The sequence below is a fragment of the Gavialis gangeticus genome, unplaced genomic scaffold, assembly GCF_001723915.1.
Source record: "Gavialis gangeticus isolate Ggan-Ray unplaced genomic scaffold, GavGan_comp1, whole genome shotgun sequence".
Lineage (NCBI taxonomy): Eukaryota > Metazoa > Chordata > Crocodylia > Gavialidae > Gavialis > Gavialis gangeticus.
In genome coordinates, this window is record NW_017729031.1 from 9,118,901 (window position 1) to 9,137,760 (window position 18,860).

An 18,860-nucleotide genomic window follows, 5' to 3' on the forward strand; every position below is an offset into this window, starting at 1 on the left:
CCTTTGGGCAGGGGGCTGGACTCGATGACCTTCCAAGGTCCTTTCCAGCCCTAAGGTCTATGAAATTTTTAACAGCAGCTCCAATAGCAATTATTAAAAACTACTGAAATCCCTTCCATGATGTACTTTCCCCCAAAATTCAAAATGTTAAAATTCTAAGGCCTTGGACAGATGTTACACTTAGGGCCTGATTGTGGTTAATTACATCTTAAGCACTGACCTGGCCACATGTTCAATTAATGGTATGACTGAATGAGAAATAAGCCACAAAGTTATTACACAGAATACATGTAATAACTTTGTGGCTGGTTCCTATCATATCTTTAATAGAACATGTGGCCAGTGCCCAGTCTCAAGGGCAGGGGTTGTCAATCGGGAGTAGCGTACCCCCAGGGGTACTTTGAAAGGTCCCGGGGTACACATAGGCGGGCAGGGACAGAGCACTGCCACCTCGTGCTGCTGCCTCACAGGAGCAGGGCCGGGGCAAGGCGAGGGCAGTGGCGCCCCACTGCGAGCCAAACAGGTGCCAGCCGACCAGCCAGACACAGGGAGAGAAGCTCGCAACGTGGCGGCCGCTGCCATCCACCACCCCACACTGCTGCTCCATGCGGCCACCCCTCACCCCTGCTCTTCAGCTGGCTGCTGCTACCCCCTCCCCCCACTCCTCGACCAGCCGCCAGAGGTACACTGCTCAAAGAAGGTTGAAAACCCCTGGTCTAGAGCACATGGGAGCTTTTCAAGCCTCCTGTCTGCTGCAGAGGCTGGACACACATCTCAGTTGATTGGGGTTCCCAGCCAGGAGGGCACAGGGAGCCAAGCTTGCTACTTGCTGGTGCAAGGGGAGCCCAGTTTGGACTCTCTTGCACCAGTAATATGGTGCAATGTGATATGATGCAGGATGCCACATTTAGCTTCCTGCCATGCATGTGTGCCATGGCAGGAGGCACAATTGTTGGGATCCTGCATCAGATCCCACTGCACCTTTCCTTTACATCTGTCGGCATCCTAAGAACTCGACCGTGATTCCAGAAATGTTGACAAGCTTCAGTTAATCTGCTCTGGGTTTGCAATTATGTGAATTGGTTCAAAACTAGCTTGGTAACCATGTAACTTGATGTAAAACATTTAGAATACCTGAGGATCCATTAAACACTGGCACTCAGGTGACAACTCAAAAAGGAGACACCCTGCATTAACGTAAAGTGGGCTTTAGACTGATACCTCTCTCTGAAGTGAGCCACAGCTATGGCTATCCCCACTTTACATCAATCCACTGAAATCTGTAATGATGCAACAACTTCAGTGCAGTTACATTTTTGCAGTTTTCCTACAGGTAGATAGGGCCTAAGATTTAATTTTGCAGTGCTTCTTATAAAACATATGACAACAGCTTGGTTTCCTGAGACTGTATCTTCCTTCACCACTTTTTTCTGTTACCCTATTGTCTACATTCCCCAAAGATACTTTTCTTTTCATCTGCTGTCTTGTCATATGCAAATCACCTTGAAGGAGGAGCCATCTTTTATTATGCATACATAGCACAAAGGGAGTCCTGTAAGTTGTTCAAAGTCTTGACAGAACAGCCTCATGTCTTTGTCCAGATCTAACTTTAAGCCTTTTCTTGCACAGATTTGGGCAGGCACCCATGGACCTAGCAGAAACAGCAGAAGTAGCACTGACTGTTCCCAACAAACACTATGCTTTTCTTTGAGTAAATCCCCATCCACTGACCAGACTAACTGCAATCAATGGTTATCATCTTCAGTGTCCAATGATCAGTGGTCTCTTCAAGAAATGTCTGTCCTGGTGCTGCAAACCAAAAGCCAGCCTGCATATATATAGTAGACAGAGCTCAACCAGTCTCACAACTACCAGCTCTAGCTCAGTATGCACAAGCCATTATACATCTGTATAAGTTAGGCAGACAGGTTATTATCCCGTTTCAACATTTCAAATGCATATTTGGCAGCCATAGACAGGAACTGCAAAAGTACACCTGCAATTTCAGAGGCTAGCTTTGACAGCCTGGCCTGTACTTTCAGGACTAAAGAATGTGTCCCTTCACTTAAAATACTCTAGTAAATCAACATCTTTTTGATTGGCTTCCCCATTAACAAGTATTTAGTCCTGATCAGAAGTACAATGGAATCACACAGAGAACCAAAGTTAAATTTAATTGTTTACAGTTAAGTGGAATGAAATGCATCACTATGTGCAAACTGCAGTCCATGTTATACTGGCACTTAGGTCTGAAATCAACTCCATCTTTAGACATAGTTTTGAAAATGGCACAGATTCTAACTTTTGAATTGTTTAAGAAATGCCTGCCCCTAATTGGAAAGTTAGCTGATTGTGCCATTTATTATTTTCTTTTCATGCACTGGTTGGATGGTTTCTTAAAGGTGCACACAGTTCATGCACAGTTTATTTTCCCAGACCAGTTGTCGCTATGTGTTTTAAAACATCTTCTACATCTCTTTCTGTATGCTTTTCCCTTTCTTCTTTCATAAAGATGACAATACAATAGGACAAAGAACTAATTATGGTATGGTTGCAGGTAAGACCAGAACAAGCAAAACTTCAGTTAAGAATGAACTAACACATGAAAAACCTCAGCAAAGCCTTGCCCAGTTCATCTATAGCAAAAATATGCTACCTGTAGCCACAGGGCTGAAGGCAAACACAAGCAGCAAAAACAACCCACACAGGATGATAAAAGATGGCATGTGCTGTGGTGGATGCTTTGCAGGCACATATGACATGAAACATTCTTAGAAACCACACAGCATCCAAGAATGCTGGGTGCCCCAAGGAAACAGCAGGCTGTCAAAAGAGAAACAAGAAGAGAGACATAAAGAAGTAAAAGAAGGGAGTTAAACAAGACCAGACTGCCATTGAGAAAGTAACCATCCAGGACTTCCCGCCCCCCACAGTGGGTAAGCACTTATTTTAATTGCTGAGACGTAAAAGAGCAGCAAACTGCCTGCAATAATATTTCAATTTAAAAAAAAAAAAAAAATCAGAGGAATGCAGAACTTTGGGGAAATAGTTACAAAGAAAGCAATTCACATCTCAGAATATACTGCCAACCCGATCAGGAGGAACCCTTTCAGTTAGAAAATTTCTCACTTGAAGCCCACATGTTTGATGTCAACAGTTACAGTTCTTCACTTGAAATGTCAAGACAGAGGAAAAAGCTGCAGATAAAGTGTTTGCAGAACACTGACTTTAACATCAGCATCAACACTGGCGTTAGCTACGTAGAACTAGCGTGCCATTCCCACAACAGTGCTGGCCCCAACACGCCCTTCCCGTCACAGGTCTGAGTCTGTGGAGGAAGGGGGAGGATTCAGATTGCCAGTCATGTCTAGCCTCTCTCAGAAGCTTATGCATGAAACAGTTGCATACAAAAGAGACCTGGGAAAAACCTCCCACCAAGCTGCCACATTTGCCTCTGGTTATGAACAACTGTTTTTAAAAAAACATTTTCAGGCATGCTGCTTGATTGCCCTCTGGTGGACAAAAATAGAAGACATTTCTAATTGCTTGGTAAACATTTTGGGCATTTATACATGTACCTTTGTCTGCTCCGACACACTGAAAATCCAACACGTCACAGCAGACTCAATTAATCCAGTCCGCAGAGCACATGAGCAGACGTGCCTGGCACTGCATAGCATGCATTTGTATAAATGGTGAGATGTGCATCAGCATGCAGAAAATGGCGATGACGCGCTTTTGAACTAAAACACCTTTGATGCGTTCTAGTTCAAGTGTGCCGCCACCATTTTCTCAGCACTGATGCACATTTCACCATTTATACAAAGCATGCACCAGAGCACATGCATATCTACAAATGTCCTTTGTAACTAGCCCCTTCCCAAATGCATCTGACAAGATAATGGGGGAAAAAAGAATCAATAAAAATGTATTAAGAACAAACAATAACTGGGTAACCACAATCTAACCATACAGAAAGGGATTCCTAGATGAGGAAAAGCCCTAAACTTAATCAAAGCTGTGTTACCTGTCAGCTCTGTGGTTTTGGGGAACCCTGCCATAGTACGCAGGCTGTCTGACTCACAAGGGACTCAACCCCTCGCCTGAACAAAAACTGCTTAGAGGAAAGACTTACAAAAGACAATGAAGATGCAGTGGGAACACCTGGGAATCTCAACTGGTTCAAGCTTTGCTGAGTGGTGAGATCCCAACTCTTTCTCTCTCTCTCTCTCTCTGACTCCAGGAACCTGACATTTGCTTTCTTACTCCAGGCACAGCTTTCTAAACCGGACTTTTGCTGATCAAACTTGTGCTAGACTTCCCCAAATACCTAACTGAAACTATGTAATATTCTAGCTGTTTTATTTGTCTCTCTTGTATGGCTGTTACTATTGGTATCATCATAAGTTCATATACCTGGTAATAAATGAGTTTTATGGTCAAGCTAGTTGCTATGCTCGCTCTCTGAACCTCACTTACTCTTCCTTCCCCTTGACCTCCCCATTTGCTTTGTAGCAGCAGTTCTTTTACCTAAGCCAAAGATCCCTGTAACGCCCAAAACTCCAGTGGGGTCTGCTCATCAAGGGAGTTACTACTAGGACCATTTTGACAAGAGACTGGGATGCGCTGAGTTTTGAGGCGCATGAGGGTATCAGCTGAAAGTGCTGATCAGACCCAGCCTGCTCAGATGTACTCTGTTAGCATGTGTGTGCATGTGTGTCTAACTTCATTTATTATTGTCCTGATGAAATAAGGGATAAACTGAGTTCAAAGCACATGAGGGTGTCAAGCCTGTCAATACTGAATAACCCGACCTGACTCAGATGCGCTCTGTTAACCCGTGTGCTTGTGTCTGGCTGCATTTTATTGTTGCCCCGATGAACTGAGTTCAAGGTATATGAGGGTGTTAGCCTGTCAATGCTGAATAACCCGGGTTGGCTCAGGTGTGCCCTGTTAATCTGTGTCTGCATGTCTGCTGACTGATTCAGTGGTTGGAGGAACCCAGCCCCATTAAAACTGAGTCTTGCAAGATAGCTCCATTGGAGGTGAGGACTTGCAGAAGGGAGAGATACAGCTCCATATAGAAACACAAGTAACACAAGCAGCACATTGACAGGATTACAGAGACCCCAGAAACGTACCCTAATAAATGAGCACACCCCAAAGTGACAGGCAAATCTGGTAACAGCTGTGCAAGAGGTAAATGATTAGACAAAGCATAGAAAACTGAGAAGCATAGAAAACTGAGTGAGCAAGCTGATTAAAAGACTGCATTTCATAAACAGTGCAGCCAGAAGGGACTATTCTGATCATCTCACTGCATGATGTATATGGATGGTGCTCAACCTTTTTGCCCCATGAGCCAGATGAGTGATATGGGGTTGGTCCATGGGCTGAATCAAACCCCACGTGTCAGGATCCAGCCCTGTACAGCCTTGGCTGGCCCCTTCACATTGGAATTGAGCCCCGTACCACTTCCATCTGGGGCTCGGGGTGGGGAGAAGCAGCAGGGATGCAGTTTCCAGCTGCCTGGCTCCAATATCCGGCCATGGCCTGGAACCTGGGGCCTTGGCCTGCCTGATGCAGCTGCTCATCCCAGTCTGTCTCCTCCTCAGCACCTTTTTGGTGGACAGAATCCTCCAGCTGGGCTTAGTCCCACATCCACTCCCTGCCACCAGCATGGCCAGCCAGGATCAGCTGTCCCTTCATCCCTTCCAATATAAAACCCTGGCCCAGAAGATGAAGCATCTGGGCAACAAGGCTCAGCCGTGTACCTAGGTTGCTACACCCTTTGTTTGTGTCTCTCCTGACTGATGGATTCTCTGGATACCTCACCCAGCTTGGCCAGGACCCCAAGTCTGGCCTGACCCTTTGGCTCCCTGACCCAACTCTGGTTTGATTTCCTGGATACCTGACCTGGCTAGCTTCCTGACCTCATGCTCTACCCAACCCTCTGGATCTCTGACTCAATTTCCCAGACTGATCTTTGGCTCCTGGCTTCTCTACACACAGACTCTGCACACTCCCCTTGGATCTTGGCTGCTTCTCCTGACACTGGATGACTCCAGACCTTGCCACCCATCCTCCGGCATGACGCCCGGCACAGCTCCTCACTGGCTGAAAACTGCATCTGCACTATAGTCAGGAAGTTGCAGTGGCAAGGATGCAGCTCTCAATTGCTTGGTCCCAGCATGGACACTGGCAAAGTTCCCCACTGCTGACATGGGTTGAACCAGAGACAGGCTGTACCAATCTGCGGCTTGTTAAAGGTTGCTGGCTGTCTATGTGAACTGTGGGGCCTCCCTGAATTAGTTCCTACTTCAAGTCCAATAACTGTATTTGAACAAGAGTACATACTGTATTTTCTCACATATAACACACCCCAGAATATAATACACACCTTGTTTTCAAATGGCAAAACAAAGGAAAAACAATCCTTCCTTATATTAAATAACTGAGTGGCAGCAGCCAGGCAGCCAAACCTGTTGTGTTCTGCTCCCTGGAGACCTGGAGATTTTACTTTCAGTTTCACTTGTGAGTGGTAGAACTTGCTCTTACTGTATTTCTTGCATAAAATGTACATAAAATGTGCACCCCAATTTCCAGCAGCTGGTTTTGGGAAGAGGTTGGGTGTTGCATGCAACAAAATATGGTATTTAAAAATGCCCTCATGGGGAAGCATCCTTCACAAACCTAGGTAAGTTGCTTTAATTGTTTATTATCTTTATAATTAAAAAAATGCCTTTTTCTAGTCTGAATGTGGGTGAACACAGAATAGGAAATAACCCTGTGTGTGCTTGAGCTTCTTGGCTACAGCAGACAAAGGCAACCTAGAATCTTGTGCATGGGTGAGAAGATCAAGCTCTCTCTGAAGACTAGAGAGAGAGAGTTAGCTATGTTAGTCTGTAGTCAGGCATAAATCAGGGCAGGGTGACACCTTAAAGGTTAAAGGTGTCCCTTTTGAATATTTTTTTCTTTCATTTAAAAAAAAAAATCTCACAGACATTTTAAAATACTTCATTAACACTCATTAAACAAAAAAATCCACTTTCAGGCTTAAATATTATTTTTGAAATTTAAGTTAATTAGACCCCTGCCAGCTGTGCAGGTAATTAGACCCCTGCCAGCTGTGCATTTAGGACAAGTGGATGGTCACAGGACAACAACAAATGAAAAAGTGACCCTGAACTCACGTATTGTTTATTTCACATTATGGTAGTAGCTGGAGTTTGACAATCCTCCTCCTCCTCCTCGGATGGCATGAACAGCTGTCGGAGAAGATGCTGGGTAATGGCCAGGGCGGATAGGTTTGGCTGACAGGTGAAAATTAAATCAAACAAAGTTCAATATTCAACTAGAAAATTCAATCGCATAGTTACATTCTTTTAAAGAAAGGAATTGTTAGGGAATTTCTCGAGGATGTATTTGGTAGCTCTGTTGGTCTGAGACCAAAAGAAATGCAAAAATCTAGAACTCTTGGTTCAGAGATGATACCTTTTATTAGACCAGCTGAGAAATTTCTCAAAATCTATCCAACAGTTCAGTCCAAATTCTGGCTGTGAGTATAACATCCTCATCCTGCCAACTGTCCCATATGGCTCAGGTGACCACTAGCACCTGTTTCTGTGAACATCCTTATGTAGAACCATCTCAGACATTTTACTTCTCCAAAGGGTGGGGTTTCTCTTCGAGGCAGACGTGAGTAGGACTATATGGTAACCACTTCCTAGTCTGGCCAACTATATATTTACTTACATATGTGGGCTATGTCCAGTTTCCTCAAATGACTATACTCCTTGTATCAGTCCAGAGTTAAATGAGAAGCAATTGGTAGTGACTTTCAAAAAGAGGCAATATGAGGCAGGTAACTGTATATATTACCTGATGCCCACGTCCTAAGTTTTCAAATGTGAGTATTTAACTTATACTATCCAAAACTGTGCCCCTTCCACCAGCATTGCTCCACCAGGTCAACTACACAATATACTTTATTGTATACTTCATGTCTGCATGCACAGCCTTTTTACAATTAAAAAAGGTGCCACACAAACAGGATGCACCAGCTCCATGTGAAGTATACAGGAACATTTGATTTTGTAGCTTAAACTAAAGCATATAATGAAATGAAGAGAAAGGGAAGAATGAGTCCAAGGTCAGAAGGACCAAAGAGGGACAGAAAAAGAAAGGGTAGCTTGAGGTTGGTCATTAGAGCACATGAGATGTATTGGGCTTCCCATTAACAACAGAGGAGCTTTATCTTTCAGACACAATATCATGGTTCCAGAAAAGACTGCTTGTAAAACAGACATGGAGAGTCAATAGTTTTCCATACTGTCTGCTATCACAGACCTTTGTGTGAGAAGAAGAAAAATCCATTAAGTTAGCAACACAAGCACCTTTCTGCTCCATGTCCTTACCAATTTGAGCAGTGTGCGCTCTTCTTGCCATGTTTTTGGCTCTTACAGCCTCCTTTATACGATCTACTTCCTGCTGGTATCGTTTGCGGTCTCGCATGGCATTCTCCTTGGCTTCCTTCAGTGCACTCTCCAAGGCCTTAACTCTTTCTGCCGTAGCTCGAAGTCGTTTTTCCAGCTTAGGAAGCTCACAACGAAGATCTGCATTATCACGTACCAGCTATAAGTGCGAATAAAGAAAAAATAATATTAACTCCAAGGAATCCCTCTGCACAAAACACATGGTCTATCGGATAAGCCTGCTTATGGAAAGTCCTAAATCCATAGGTTTCTATAGAAATCATCCTTAACATATATAGGAGATCTCTTTTTAACTACCCTAGGCATTCTTGTAATAGAGATAATTTTCAGTGAGGATCATAGGATCATTGGAAAATCTGGTTAGAAGGGACCTCACAAGGTCATCTAGTCCAACCCCCTGCTCAAGGCAGGATCATCCCAAACTAACCCATCACAGCCAAGTGTCTATCCAACTTGCTCTTGAAAATTTCCAGAGACAGAGAGTCCATAGCTACCACTACCTCCAGGTAGCCTATTCCTATGCTTGATCACCCTCACAGTCAGAAAGTTTCTCTTAATCTCCAACTAAAATTTCCTCTGCTGCTCCTAGTCCTATCCCCTACAGTGACAGAGAAAAACTTATCTCTATCTTCTCTTTAATTGCTCTTCAGGTATTTGAAGACTGTTACCAAATACCACCCCTCACCCCCAGTCTTCTCTTCTCCAAGCTAAATAACCTTAGCTCTTTCCACCTTTCCTCATAAATCTTACTTCCCAGCCCTCTAATTTTTTTTGTTGCTCTGCTGGGCTCCTTTCAAACTGTCCACATCTTTCTTGAAGTGTGAGGCCCAAAACTGGACACAGCACTTTAAGTAATACCACACAAGTGCTGAACAGAGCAGAAAAATCACTACTTTTCATTTGCAAATTAATTTACTAGGATGGTTTAGGTGCTCTGAAGAGAGAACTACCTATTCCATCATATTAAATTACATCCAAAAACAGCAAGGTCTTCAGTCCAAATACTGAAGCTAAAGAATATTCTGTTGAGATGACAGCTCTCACAGATCTAACTGGAACTACACCGGAAGCTTAAGCTCAAGGACCTCCAAATACCTGAGCAATCCATTACTTAGAAATGCACACAAACAGCAAGGGTATAAAAAGATGTTGTCTTTGTGGTGGGATCAGTGGTGTCAGGACACATCCCAGCGCAGCAGATCTGACAGATGGGCAGAGACACACATCACCCAGGGCTGCTGTCCTGCAGGATCAGGCCCTTGCTGCTCCCAGGTGGGGAGTGGGGAAGCCCATGAGCCAGGCAAGGGGGCTGTTGTTGCACAAGATCTGGCCTCTGAAGTCTTGAGAGCACCTGCCCAAGGTGGCTGGAGAGCATGGGCAGCCCTGAGCTGCCCAGTCTCACACCATAAGCAGGCATCCATCATAAAAAGGCAGCACAAAACCTGAACCTGAAGAAAATAGTGTGATTTCTACCTCAAGTGCTGGCAAGTTTTCCAGGGTTTTTCTCCTTACTAATTTACTGATAATTCAATAAGAAAAACAAATTAATCATATAATCATCATCTAGGGATCAAAAAGGTTTATTTCAGTTTATCGGTCTATGGTAAGTGCCTAGAAAAATTTGCTGGTTCTGAAAGTACTGGGCAATTGGTCTATCAAGTATTTCTAAATGTGGTAGGACTCAAACTATTAGTAAGTTAATCACATTATTCTGGTTGACACCTTCCATCTCGATGCTATTTTTGCCCAGGTTTCTAAAGCAGCACTGGTTCCTAGTAACTGCATAATGATAAAGGTCGTCTAAGTACCTGGATGAGAAACAGCAGCTAAAACATCTGAACTGAAGAGCAACAGAAGCAAAATGTAAGTGGGATATGTTAAGGTTTAATATTTCATGATATTTCAGTTAGAAATGAGTGCATTATACCACTGGTAAACTGAGAATGTTGCATATTGGACCTTAACTATTTTTATCATTCAGTCTATTTCTGCTTATTTTTTTATAATATTCCATGAATGAAAATAGAAAGTCTCAGAAACAACTCTTTTTTCAAGCCCTAAAATGCACAGCAAGACTGAGAGATACCAATTTGAGAAAACTATGTGGATAATGTTACAGCAGCTGGCACAAATCAAATTAGAAGCACCATTTTCCATTCTGCAAACTGAATGCAAGAGCCTGGAACATGTAATCACAAAGTGCTAAATATGAGAACCAGAAAGAATGAGTTTTTCAAAGCACAGCCTTCACAGAGAAAGACAGGATTTATCCTCTTGTTCTCTCATTGTTTTTACCCAAACAAAAACCTCATCAATGATAATGGCTATAAAGCCTGGTATTCCTTTGTTAACCCTCTGAAAACCATGGACATTTCAGATATACAAGGAAAGCAAAAGTCAGCCCCCCTTAATTTCAATGAGAGTTGTGTATAGAATGCACTTGCAATATTATATTTGGGAAACAAATCTGCCAAAAATTAACTTCAAAGTTTTAACAAAATCCACAACAGCTTGTCCAGATTCTTACAAGAAACAAAAAGGAAATGTGCTACTTTTGTCTCATATACTTCATCTTCATGCTACTGACAAGACTGTTTTACTTATTAACCTGCCTTCAGCAATAACCTCTTGAACTCTGCCAGCATTACTAGTTGAAAACGTGTCAAACAGAGCTTCACTTCCAATTTCCTGTTATCTGTTTCTTTCAGAATTCAGTCAAGATTTATTTATATGTTTTTGCAATTCATTGGTTTGTAGTTGCTGCTGAAAACTCTGAACGAAAAAAATTAAACAATCAAGCAGTAATTATTCATATTGTTAGCCCTTGTAACGCCAGCAATCCAAAGGTATCCAACACCCTAGGAATCAACCAGCTTTGCGTGGTCCAATCACGCTGCTTAGAGCAAGTTACATCAACAAGAAGGGATACATTTATAGCTGCAAGGGACAGGGTCAGTGTCAAGACTCTTTGGAGGAACCAGTCCTTATGTACACTGAAAACTTTACCTCTTCTCCTTCCTAACCCCCTAATGTTAGCTCCTGGCTTTCTTTCAAGGCTCCTGAGGTCAAGAATCAACTTTGGGAAGGTAAGCCATATTTGGAAACCAGCGAAGAGCCAAAAAGAACAGACACAAAATCAGCCACAAAGAAGAGTAGGAAGGAAACTGATGGGTATGTGCACTGCAGGGTAAGTGTATGCATACATAAAAGGTAGAGGTACACCAATACATCGGTCCATATCATATCAGCACTGATAAAAGGAAAATTGACATTATCAGCAATTGGCTTTTTTCGCTGATGTGGCCAATAACGTCACTGATAAATGCTGCGGGCATGCACACAACTGCAACATACACATGGCCAGGAGTGCAGCCCAGCAGCTTGGAGAGCAGCATCTGGCTAGTAATTCTGTTGAGGGGAAGGGGCAGCGGGAGGAAAGGAGTGTTGGGGGGCAGATCAAGCCCCATGGTGAGAGAGGGAGTGGGGCTGGGGCAGAGGCATGCACTGCCCCAGCAGGGTGGGGCAGAGCATGGGATGGAGCTATGAGTGGCTCGTCCAGGGGTCACAGGGAGTGGGGGACGGCCCCTGCTGCTGCGCACACCCCCAGAGAAGGCATGGGGGCATGTGTCCCCAGATCTGTGCATGGAGCAAGTGCAGGCTGGGGCTACGGGCTAGGGCTGAGGGTGGTGCCAGGCTCTTCCCGGTGGGGGCCTTGGGCCAGGGCTGCAACCAGGGAGGGCACCAGCAGTGTTGGGGTGGGGGGGGAGGGGCTACAGTGATTCCCATGCCAGAAAGAGCCCAGTACCATCCCTGGACCCAGTCTGAAGCAGCAGCCTGACCTCACCCCACACACAGATCCCCATGCCTCCCCTGAGGGTGCACACAGTGGTGGGAGCCACCCCTCCCCCTCCCCAAAGCCCCTGGACAAGCTGCTTGTGGCTCTGTCCCGTGCCCTTGCCTCATCCCCACTCCCTCCCTCACTGTGGGGGGAGGGGCTCAATCTGCCCCACACACCCCCCCTTCCCTCCTACCGACATACCAGCCAGACACTGCTCTCCAAGCTGCCGGGTTTGCACATTGGCAATTGGATCAGTATTGGCTGATATGGCTCGTTAATAATCAGCCATCAGTATCAGCCCTAAAAATCTTAATATGTGCACCCCTAATAAAAGGGGCTGAAGAAGTGGTTTTTACTAACTCCCATAAAGATCAATGATGCTTTTCCTTAAAATATATTGAGAATCTAGTCCAAAAAGCTATTGAAGTATATCTGCCCAGGAAACAGATACATTTTGTCTAGCATTATGTGTACAGGGACAAGCATAAATAGGAGAGACCAAAGAAGCAATTTAAATGAGACCTAAATGTAATATCTGGACAGCTTGCCTTCAACAAATGTGTCTGGGTAAATATAACTACCATTATGCTCCCTGATTTACAGAAATACACAGCAATAGAGAGTTCATTTGCAGTAATATAAAATAGTAGGAGATGAAAAGGATTTGCCCACAGCTAGACTTCCAGGGATGGTCAGTATTCATTAATGAAAGAAACAAAGAATTCCCTATTTAAGGGGAGGCTGCTCAAAGAGATTTTCCTGGTGGCATTAGTCTCACCTGTTTGTGAACCTTTGTAAGCTGCTCCAGGTTGTTCTCAAGAAAGGAAATTTTCTGTTTCTGAGCAGCACTTCCCCCTCCATCATCGCTGTCCAATTCAACACTCTGCACAGGAGCAAATTAAGGAATTAGAGTCAAATGCTTAATCCCCAGGAGGAAATTTGCATTTTGCTGGAGTCTTTTACACAGCTCAAAGGGTGAAAACTTCTCAACAAGCTCAGGTCAAAAAGAAACTTATTTTCCTGTTCACTGAATGTTTGAGAGCTACGTTCTTCAAAAAGAATCCACACTGGAATGGTTTAGATCAGCACAAGTGTTCAATGTGTGTTTGAGACAGTTCTGGTTCATCAGCCCTAGGACAAACTCTCTCAATTCAGTAACTGATCCGATAAAACAGATCAGTCCGTTTCACTTAATGAGGTAAAGAAACAGAAGAACAAGTAACAGGAGCTGAAACAGAAATAGACTACCCCGGATAAAGAACAGAACTGGGAGCACTTCAAATCTTACTGCCCGCTTGCACAAACTAGCACGGGAGCAGCATGGGCTCTTAGGGCATGGACAAAGATACAACTGTAGCAGCTCAGGGCCACACAGCAATGGTAGCAATAGGGCACCTGTTACAGCTGATCCTGTAAAAATAAAAATGAGCTAAATCACCCTGTTTGACTAGGGATCAAGCTGGGTAAAACATGAAGCAGTTTTACTATACTAGCATTGCTACAAACTCATGCACAGCTAAGTTACAGTTCAACCACTGCTCTGCAGTCCTCAGGTGCAGTTCCCTTTCCCCTTTTGAATCTGCTACAATTTTACATTGGTCCATAACTTAAGAACACTGATTTAAGAACTCAGATAAGGAAGCTGTTTCCAGATGTAAAAAAAACACAAAAACCAAAAACCCCCCGGTACTTTACTTTAAACTTGGTGCACCTCCATGCTGAGGCCAGCACATGCCCAAAAGAGGCATTGCCTGGACCCAGCTCCACCAACATCTGTTTAGACTGGGTGCTTCAGTGGGGCTTTTTGGTGCTTTTATCTAATAGCTGATTTAATCAGTTATTAGATAAAAGCACCAAAAAGCCCCGCTCAAGCACACTATCTATACAAATGCTGGGGAGCTGGGTTGAACTAATGTGCTGCTTCTTACAGTAAAACAAAGTGGGGGGGGGGTTTCCCCCCCACATCGGTCAGCAGCCTTAGTTAACAGTTTGTTGAGTTTTTAGAAGGAATTATGCACTCTGAATACTATTGCTTGGTGAGATTTTTACTTGCCCAGTGACATTTTCAGTGGTGGGAAAAGGACAAACTATTGGATCAAAAAAAGCACTTTATTTTGAAACCAAGTAAGATTTGAACTTACTTTTTTGACCCGAGTGGTGAGGTCTTGAACAAAGAGTTTGCGCAGGTTGTGGAGGGTCTGGAGTTCTCTTGCCTAGAAATTGAATTTAAAATGCACAATAAAAATATGACAAATTCTGTATTGCTCAATGTCTCCTCACATATAGGGTGTATTCCAAGGTCTATAAACAGAGGTGCCTAAACACACACAAATGTCACCTAATGCTTAAATAACCTGAAAATAAATTAATTGTATCAGTTTATGGAAGAGCTGACCAAAGCTGAACTCCTGACCAGGTTTATATACCAGGACATAACTGGCATGTTGGTCTCCGGTGGCTTTGAGAAAATTATGCAGAGTAGAATGGTACCCACCAACCAGTATTGTCCATAATTATTCACATCACCAGAGATTAACCTGATTGTAAAAGACAAAAAATAAAGCCACCACAGTATATTAAGATCTCCTTTATCCAACTATAAGTATGACAGCATCCTTCAGCAAAAAACTCAAAACCTTATTTTTATGCACACTTCCTTTTTCTCTCTCTCTGTCTCACGCCCTCATTAGTTCACTACCGTGGCTATTGGTCAGTAAAAAAGCTGTGTCTGAAACCATATCAGTCCTGCAGGGGGAGGGAGAGGAAAGAACAAGTAGAAAGATAAAGCCTTGAACACTACGTGTGGTTTATGTACCCAACTGTTAAATAAGCACCCAAATAATTGAGCTTCATTTTACTGGGTGCATCTACATGTGCCACTAAGGCAACATGATAAACTCCAGCACAGTTTGAACTGGAGTTTATCACAGCACCTTAATGGTATGTGTAGATGCTCAGACTGCTGTAGTCCACAGCATGTCTGCAGATGCTGCGCCCAGGACCATCACAGCCTGAGCTACAGCAGAGCATCCCTGGGCTGGCAGGAGGCTCAGGAGGTCAGCCCTGGGCTCCAGGGGCTGGCATTGGATGGTGGAGGGGCTGGCTGGTGCAGCCCCTCCACCAACAGTGTACTGTCCCCAACAGTATTATCTTAGGGCTCAGTTAGTTAATCTACTGAGCCCTAGTACCAGCATATGTGCAGATGATGATACTTTACTGACTCCACAGTAAAGCACAGGTGTAGACACACCCACTATACACAAATTTTATGGGACAAACCTATGTACTGAAAAATTTCTTGCGCACCTCGGCCCAGGGGGGACCACTGAGCCCAAACCCAGGCTTGAGCTTTCAGCCTTCAGGCTCAAGGACCCAGCACACAAAGCGAAAGCTGGTGACATCATATATAATTATTTAAATATCAAGGTGATAGGTGCCTTATAAATTGCTCAATTTAGACAAATTTCCAAGATTTCAACACAGTTTAATTTTGCCTATCGTCCAAAAAAGCTACTTCATATGAAGTGAGGCATAGCACAGAAAATCTCAATCCTTTGCCCATTTTGGTTGGGGTGGGGTAAGGGAGGAAGAAAGCCAGTTGCAGGAAGGAAAAGTATTTGGCTAAATAGTGTGTTTTGTCCTATACTCTAGTTTTTACAGGCTGAATTAGTAAGAAAGACATGTCCCAAACTGATAAGAATAATAAAGGAAACTTTTACCCTTCCACGTTATCACCTCATACACTGGAATTTAAACTGACCACTTGGTAAATCCATGGTGATAATACTATAACCTTTTCAATATGACACTTCCTAACTTTACCTTTCACTGGGGAACAGTATAAAACGATTAAGAGCAAAAGAGATGCTACTGCAACAGGGCTGCTAGAACTGCTCACTGCAGACTATCCACAGAGGCCAAAATTATTTGAAATAGTGCATTATATATGTATCCCAGTATATGTTTGTACTCACATCCCATACAGTGATTCAAAACAAAAGCACAGATGGACCACACTATTCCCAGAAGGAGGAACTTAATTTGCTGCTAGATTGAGAATTGACTCTTTCCTGACATCAAGGCAGCATGTAGCTAAACTACCCCAGTAGGAGTCAGTGTTACAATTCCCATCCCCCGCTTGGCTTAGGGACAAAAGCAATCTACTATTGATTCCCTCTCACAGCTGTGCTAATTGACACATACTTGTGGGTGGGGGAGAGAAGAGCAAGTCAGGACTACAACCAGTGCTCAGTCCTGCTTGTCTTCCTGTGCAAGACAGGGAGATGGAAGCCCACAGATTTGCTCTTCTGCTCACCTGACACACTAACCCTGATGGCATATGATCTCTGCTGGGATTTACACCTCTTTATTCAGTTTGATAGGGGTAAGCCATGATCATTATATGCTGCATGTAAACTGTTTTACAAGATGCTGCTTCTTGAGTCAATAATTATTACCAACTGAAATCTTGCTCATGCCTGACATTTCAAAGTAAGATAATTGTTGTACTAAGCTCAGAGTTGCAAGGGTGAAAATAAGCATATGAACACACAGACCATTCACTGCAATCAAACAAAAATATCATCTAATATGTATCTGAAAAATAATCATGTCCTAATACTAAATACTGCCCTTCAACTGTACCACCACTCTGATAAGCAGATAACAGTGTGTTGGTTTGGACCCTACTGGCACCTGAATTTAAGGTCAAAATAGTTTTGAGGTACTACTTTAACCTACTTTATCTAAATTGATCATATTTTGGGGGAAATGTAGATGCACACACACACACAGTTTCTAGCAACACATCATTGCCCAAGCCCCTGCAAAAAAGAAAAACCTGAAGTTATTTAATTAAAACATACCACAGTTTCCTCCAGCCCTTTAAGATCTTCTCTTGCTTGCTCCCTTTTATCATTGAGCATTCTAGAAAGATAGATCATTATATAAGCCAAACAGCACACTCAAATAATAAAAATAAAAGAATCACATGAAACACAACAGCATCAAGCAATGCTTTCCAAACTGAGTGGAACATCTGTTTGCATACTAAAAAATCCTTTGACTGCTTCATCTGTAGCTTTTTTCAGCAGGAATGTCTTGGCCATTTTTGCAGACATTTCTGGTACCTGTCATTGAAAATTTGTTCTTCCATTATTTCAGGAAAACAAGAAAAGCCCAAATAAGCAAGTAGGCATTTCTGTTTGTGGTAGACAGTTTGATTTTACAGTGCAATAAGTGAAAAAGATGTCTTACCAGATTTATCACCTACCATAAGGCATCATAAAACTGGAGCTATAAAAATCTTTTATGCAACTTCTAAAACAGCCATTAAAAGCACAGGATATAACTATATGAAGTACTGTGCAAGGATCTGCTAATACTGTTAGTTGATACAGTTATTGGGATGATGTTTTTTGTCTGAATATTTTGATAGATGTGCTTCTCACCAGTAACATAGAGGCATGAGGCTTGGATGCTGACTAAGGAGAAGTGGGGAGGGAGTGCCAGAATGGAGTAAAGGGTGCCTCAGCCATCCACCCCATGCTGCCCCTCCTCCTGAACTTTCCAACTCCAACCCCAGCACCAACCAGCAGTGGTGCAGAGGAGTGTGTCAGCCAGCAAAGGGCATTCTGAGAAACATCATTCTGTTGAGCAGCAACAACTGGAGTTCACTGCTCCTCAGAGGAGATCTCACTCCATTTTTTGCCATCAAAAACAGAAGTTTTATTGCCTGCTTGACATGAATGTCTGCAGCAAAATAATGAGATGACATCTTCCCTCAACAGTAACAACCTTCAGCTGCTGTTCCTGTGTGCTGCCTGCTGCCAAAGCCTTTTGAACCAGAACCCTGCAAAGAAGGTATAACATAAGGGTGGGAAAATATGGCCTGTGAGCCACATTTAGCCCACCAGGCCATTCTATCTGGCCCACAGGGCCTCTAAAAAAATTAGAAAATTAATATTTACCTGTCCCTGGCTGCCTGTCAAAGATGATAGGAGACAGGGCAGTAGGACCAAGGGGAAGCCACAGCAAGACCCTGCAGCAGTAAGGCCCACCTGGTCCCACCCCCTTCCACCGCTGCCTAGCAGAGGCATCTGGTCTGGGACCATGGGGCTGTTCATGCCTGCCTATGCCAGAGCAGGAAATTCAGATAAGAACAGGGGGAGGCAGAGGAGGACTGCAGGCAATCGCTCCAGTCCTCGGGGCTAGGCTGGCTTGGTTCCTGCTGAGTCCTGCCATCGTGGCCTTGCAGCTGGGAGCCACGTCATGCAAGAGCGGCCCGTCAGTGGGCAGGAAACTGAGGAAAGCGGCAGCAAGGGAGAGTGGAAGTGGGTATGTGGGAGTGTGTGACCTGTGCCAATGTCCTGGGGCCAGCACAAGATGGCTGGAGCACAGGGAACAGGCAAGGAGAGAGGGAAGCTGGCCCAGCTCCACAGAGCCCCTGCCAGCCAGGACACTGGTGTGGGCCCCATGCTCCCACCCAGCTTTCACATACCTGCTCACTCCCACTCCCTGCCCCCCAG

At 43.9% G+C, this 18,860-nt stretch overlaps 1 protein-coding gene across 1 annotated transcript in view; it reads right to left on the minus strand.

Annotated features, from left to right (window-relative positions):
- The window catches only part of KIF5C (kinesin family member 5C), a 132,372-nt gene that overhangs the window by 8,100 nt on the left and 105,412 nt on the right, over positions 1 to 18,860 (minus strand). Inside the window, exons 21-25 of the mRNA XM_019522795.1 lie at positions 17,199 to 17,259; positions 14,475 to 14,546; positions 13,112 to 13,216; positions 8,418 to 8,634; positions 7,194 to 7,313 (exon numbers count right to left, since the gene is read on the minus strand). Coding sequence (XP_019378340.1) covers positions 7,201 to 7,313; positions 8,418 to 8,634; positions 13,112 to 13,216; positions 14,475 to 14,546; positions 17,199 to 17,259 — 568 coding nt within the window. The 3' untranslated portion in view covers positions 7,194 to 7,200. The remainder of the gene's footprint in view (positions 1 to 7,193; positions 7,314 to 8,417; positions 8,635 to 13,111; positions 13,217 to 14,474; positions 14,547 to 17,198; positions 17,260 to 18,860) is intronic.